General features: G+C 41.0%; 1 protein-coding gene across 2 annotated transcripts in view; it reads right to left on the bottom strand.

Moving 5' to 3' along the window:
* slc12a4 (solute carrier family 12 member 4) overlaps window positions 1-6,144 on the bottom strand; it is a 31,210-nt gene that overhangs the window by 4,450 nt on the left and 20,616 nt on the right. For both annotated transcript variants that reach the window (XM_061745961.1, XM_061745971.1), the window contains exons 17-23: window positions 4,575-4,743; window positions 3,800-3,995; window positions 2,712-2,881; window positions 1,693-1,824; window positions 1,262-1,369; window positions 903-1,090; window positions 625-758 (exon numbers count right to left, since the gene is read on the bottom strand). In XM_061745961.1, coding sequence (XP_061601945.1) covers window positions 625-758; window positions 903-1,090; window positions 1,262-1,369; window positions 1,693-1,824; window positions 2,712-2,881; window positions 3,800-3,995; window positions 4,575-4,743 — 1,097 coding nt within the window. The remainder of the gene's footprint in view (window positions 1-624; window positions 759-902; window positions 1,091-1,261; window positions 1,370-1,692; window positions 1,825-2,711; window positions 2,882-3,799; window positions 3,996-4,574; window positions 4,744-6,144) is intronic.

Raw genomic sequence — 6,144 nt, 5'->3', positions numbered from 1 at the left:
CTGGGCTTACATCAAATACATCAAAACACAACAATAAAAAACAGTTTTCTGAACTTATCAATATGACTCTGTCCTTCACAGGATAAGTAAAATGGATCACTGCAAAAACTCAAAATCTTAACAAGAATATTTGTCCTATTTCTAGTTAAAATGTCTCATTTTAGTAAAAAAATCCAATTACACTTAAAACAAGACTCATCACTGGAAAAAACAACAATTTTCACCTGTTTCAAGTAGATTTTCACTTAAAATAAGTAGAAAAATCTGCCAGTGGAACAAGATTTTTTTGCTTGTGATGAGAAGATAAATCTTGTCCCACTGGCAGATTTTTCTACTTATTTCAAGTGAAAATTTACTTGAAACAGGTGACAATTGTCAAATAAGTTATTTTTCTGGTGATGACTCTAAATGTTGAAATAGCAGTAAAACCACATTCATTGATGAAATGACATAAGGGATGGAAAGGGGGGATGGAAGTTTTACAAGGGGGATGATTTGGACAGTTTTTATTTCAGGGGGGGATGCCATCTCCCCTCATCCCCCCTCAACTCGAGTACGGGATAAAAGCAACACCACAAAACTTCTGCCCTCCTTGTTTATTACATAACAGGAAAAAAAGGATACAGTTCTCGTCTCCGTCTGTATTCCGAGGTGGTCCTGGCATGTTGAGCAACACTAACCGAGCATCGTGGGATCTGTTGACTATTACCTCATTCAGCTTCACAGCTGTGTGCATTCGTCGCACATTGGACTGATCCCTGGGAAGCAGCAAAGGGGGAGTTTGGTTGGTGCTACAAAGAAACTTTTCTAGACTGTTTGAAATGAATTACTTTTGTATCAAACAGAGGAGTAAACAAAATAAAAAAGGTCAAACATTTCTCAAATACTTGAGTTGGACTCACGGTTTGAGGCTCATGAGTTCTCTAAAGTTCTCAGGAGCATTGTTCCTGTTCCTCCTCTCGGCCTCACACCTCTCTCTGGTCCACGTCATGTGAACTTTCTCTGGAGGAACTTCCACCACCTCCTCTTCCTCATCCGAGTACAGACTTCCCATACGCACCAACGAGTGTCTGTCTTTAACCAGCTGGGCCTGCAAATACCATGAGAACGATGTGAGAATCCATTGTCCACATACTAATTCTTAATCCAAATGGATTCTACAAATACATCCATGGCTGGCCGGTTGTATTTTTGCCATTTTTTAAATGTGCGGAGGAGGATTTTACATGATGAAACATAATGCAAAACAAATGCAACATACCTCTCTTTGCCTTTCTGCACTGGATAACCTCATTTGCCTTAACATTTGGGACCTTTGCTCCATCATTAATGTCCGCTCGTAGGTGTATGCCGAAATGTCACTGTCGTGCTGAAAAACATTAAAGCAACATGGATGTCAAATACAGTGAATGTCTAATAAAAAGGACTGAATAAGTAAATAAATCCACACACAAACATTTATCTATCAGATGTTGGGGGGGGTAAGTTGATTGCATGTCTTTTTTCAACAGTTTAATAATGTTTAAGCATCCATTTTTCTGGAATCATGCCATAAACAAACTCGTCTGCTTCAGCACCACTAGCATCTGTTTTAGTTGCATTTTGTAATTAATCACTGACTTGAGACAGGAAAATGCTTTTCTTGCGCTTGACTATTTTCTAGATGAGTTATTGTGCGAGAGGATCTCTCACCATCTCAACCACCTCCACCTCAGCCTCTATCCTCAGCTGATACAGAAATGTAGCCAGGTCTTTTTTCATCTGGATGCTGTTGTCGTCCATCTGGGCCACGGTAAAGATCCGCATTTTGCATTTCCTCCAAACCTAAAAGGTCAAATTCATGCAGTGTTGCCAGTGTCAGAAACGCATCACAGCACCATAAACTCAGAGCAGTCAAGAGCAAAGTCTCTCACAGAGGTTTTCCAGAATAACAACGACAGATATTTAAGAGAAGAACATGATTTATATTTTGTGTGTGCTTCTAGGGCTGGGCGATATGGACCAAAAGTCATATCTCAACATTTTCTAGCTGAATGGCGATACTCGATATATATCGATATTTTTTCTGTGCCATAATTGGGGTTTCCCCCAAAGGTCAAAGCATTATAGCATAGCATCTCTGTTAGCTTCATTTTTTTCTGAGGCAAACCCTTAAAAAAACAGTCTGTTTTAATACAAAGCCTCGTGCCAAATGTCACACAGGTACCTTTATTAACAGAGGTCTGCACAATATCAAAATGTATAAAACAAATGAAATAAAAATAAACTGCCTGCATATATAGAATAAAAATGCTTCTTGAATAAAATAAAACAAATATCCCTTTCCTGCATAACAATTAAATTAAAATACACTGTGCAATTAATACAATGTAGACAGTAACAGGCAGACTTTTCTGCTGAGGTTGACAGTTGTGCAAATAACAAAACCTGTGTGCAAATCTCAAATAAAACATTCAAGTCAATTTGTCACAAAAAAAGCTATATCAAAATCATATATATTTTTTTTTTTTAATAATCGATATAAACGATATTGTCTCGTACCATATCGCCATTGAAAATATATCGATATATATTAAAATCTCGATATATCACCCAGCCATATGTGCTTCTATACCTTATTTTTAATCATTAGATTTAACACCTGTTCCCATTTTAACTACAAGGCCCTGTAATCACATGTATGCAACCTACGGCAGGCTTGGCTGAGTCACCTTGTGCTGTTTGAGCAGGAACGGCAGCAGCATGAGCATCCCCCCATCATGGACTATCCACCACACATCGATGTTGCCATCTGTGAAGCGTTCATGGTTGCTTGGGTAGAAGGACACATTTTTGGGCACCATCAGGGCCAGGTGGGCAGCTGTGGTGCAGCGGACTGTGTCTGGGTAGATCATAACACGCTGGCTCAGACATTTGCATATACGACTTCACCCTACTGAATCTACAGCACATAAAAGGACTGAAGTCAAATGACTATTCCACTGCATTCCTTACATGGAAATGCATTTATTTCAGCCCAGCGGAAATTTACTGTGAATATTATGACTTCATTTTGAATGATACAGACAGTACTCGAGTTGTAAAAAAAAAAATCAGGGGGGATGGTGGATTTTATCATATGGGGACAGATAATTTGTGCTGATTTCAAATAATATAATATATTGCAAATAATAGCACTGACCAAAACACCTGCAGAAATACTGCAGGAACGACATAGCAGCAGTTAAATGCAGCCTTCTGTAAGCTTTAAATATCCACTGGGCTTACATCAAATACAACAATAAAAAACAGTTTTCTGAACTTATCAATATGATTCTGTCCTTCACAGGATAAGTAAAATGGATCACTGCAAAAACTCAAAATCTTAACAAGAATATTTGTCTTATTTCTAGTTAAAATGTCTCATTTTAGTAAAAACATCTCATTACACTTAAAACAAGACTCATCACTGGAAAAAACAACAATTTTCACCTGTTTCAAGTAGATTTTCACTTAAAATAAGTAGAACAATCTCCCAGTGGAACAAGATTTTTTTGCTTGTAATGAGAAGATAAATCTGGTCCCACTGGCAGATTTTTCTACTAATTTCAAGTGAAAATTTACTTGATCAGGTGAAAATTGTCAAATAAGTTATTTTTCTGGTGATGACTCTAAATGTTGAAATAGCAGTAAAACCACATTCATTGATGAAATGACAATGGAAAGGGGGGATGGCAGTTTTACAGGGGGGGATGCCATCCCCCCTCATCCCCCCTCAACTCGAGTACTGGATACAGGTAATACACAGCGATAGTCTTACTAATAAAAGTCTTCCAGGCGCGGGGGTCCTCGCTCTGTCTCCAGCCGTATGGCCAGCCCATCACCACAGTGTTGTGTTTCATCCCCCCCAGACCACAGGACTGGATCAGATGGACAATACCGTCCCGCACCTTCGTCGCCACAACAACTTGGCAGAAACCTTTGACCCGCTCAATCTCCATCATGTTCTTAATGGCCTGGAGAGAACGCGGAGGACAGAACATTAGTTAACTATCACAGCAAGGAATCAACAGGAAGGGGAAAAAAACAGTCTTTTGGAGGTTGAAATACTAACTGCTGTATCCTTTAAGATTTAAATAAACACCACCTGTCATAATTAATGATTTACCACACTGGCAGCTTGTATTGGTTTATCTCGTACAACTCAGCGCTGTCTCTTCAGTACATAGACAAATAGCATATGATCTGGCTTGGCTCCAAACAAATAATATAATCACTCATGCTGTTATTATCACGCACAAGAGAAACCTTGTCTCTCATGTTCAGTTCCGCCAGCACCTGAGCATTATTTTGTCAAAATGACAAAAATAAGCTGTTTGGATCTGTACTTTTTGATAAACGCTAACAGTAATGACAATAAAAGTCATTTCTGTGGAAGAAATGTGGCATAAATTTACTTTCAAGCATGTCTGTCTCATTGCGTTTGTCAAACAACAAAAGCTTTTTCTTTAGTAGCGCAGGGTAGAACGCAGTCGGCAGCTTTGAGGGGAGGAAACGATGCAGCGGGTCACACGTCGTCGCCTCCCAGCGTTTACCTGCTCGGCTGCCTGCATTTCCCCGAAACTGTCCAGGAAGTTGCCCTGAATGACGGAGCCCACGATGGTCAGACCTTTTCCCGCCTTCAGCTGCGAGGCGAAGGTGAGCAGCCGGGGGTATTTCACGTGAAGGTCCTCGTCCAGCTTCAGCAGCACCAACAGCTGAGGTCTGAGGAATACAAATTACACATGATTAGGCAAACTGAAAAATGGCTCTTTGGTCCCACCATGACCAGCCCTGACTACTGAAACATTCATTTGGAAAAATAATTTAAAATGATTAAAATCATTACATTTTTAATATTCGCCGCCGAGGCTGCGCTGAAGGGCGTGAATGAATGGTGGTCGTATAAATAAGACTGGTCACTGTCAGAGCGGGAGGACGACTGATTGGATCGTTACTGTAGTCATCCATCATGCACTCTTGTATGCATTACATCTGTAGGTTCATTATTTTTGACTGTTGAACCATACGTTTTAAGTCATGTATAATTTATTATTTAGCTCATTTCTATCTAGTACGAGGCATGAATAAAGTAAAAATGCTTCAGTTGGTTGAGTGGTTGACTTTAAAATCATACGATCTGTGGTTAGAAGTCTTGCCCTTGCATCTGTCAGTGTCCTTGAGCAAGACATCAAAAGCTCACAGTGATGTTGCTTCATTATATTGAGTTTTGCAGGCATTTGTTTACCTAGTTAAAGATCAGGGGCCTCATTTATAAAGGAGTGCGTAGAATTTCATACTAAAAGTGCACGTACACCCAAAAGCCGAAAATGGTGGGCGCAAAAGAAAATATGGATTTATAAAACCGCGTGCACGCACACTTGCACGCAAAGTTCGCTTTATAAATCACAGTCCAGCTGGAAGGTTGCGCAGCTGAATCCGCCTCATATCCCGCCCTCTACACGCCCACTTCATACCTTAAAAGGGCAATGCAAAGTAGTATTTGCATATGAATGAGCCTGCTGAGCATGCGCAGTGGCTTCCTGCAGCCTGTTTGGCGTCAGAATGAATGAGACGTGTCGAGCCACCATGCCACTAAATTTCACAGAGACTGAGATCGAAATGTTGAGGATGAGGTGGAGGACAGGAAAACCACATTATTTGGTGGTCACAGTAAAAGTATAAATAGTATATAAATAGTATAAAATAAAGCGAGTGAAAATAAAACACCGTGAGGCGCAAGGGCGCAAATTTCCACTGGGAACAGGGGGGACATGCCCCCCCACTTTCAAACTCATGTTTTTGTCCCCCCTGCCCCCCCCCCCTTTTTTTTACAGTTTAAGAACTAATGGTAGGCTCAGCCTGTAATTGCAAATCATCAAGACACTCTGTGCGAAGACGGGACGGGAGCCCCGCTCCCTCTCCTCCCCTCCCGTCTCCCTTCAGTGCCGCTCAAGGCTGATTTATGGTTCCGCGTTAAATCGACGCAGAGCATACGGTGTAGGTTACGCGGCCCGCACACCGTACAGGGCGCGTCGCCGCGTAACCTACGGCGTAACCCTACGGCGTAACCCTACGGCGTAGGCGCTGCGTCGATTTAACGCGGAACCATTATTTAGGCATAAT

This window comes from Cololabis saira, chromosome 2 (genome assembly GCF_033807715.1).
Source record: "Cololabis saira isolate AMF1-May2022 chromosome 2, fColSai1.1, whole genome shotgun sequence".
NCBI lineage: Eukaryota > Metazoa > Chordata > Actinopteri > Beloniformes > Belonidae > Cololabis > Cololabis saira.
The sequence above is the reverse complement of the archived record's forward strand: the minus strand, read 5'-3'. Positions and strand labels throughout refer to the sequence as shown.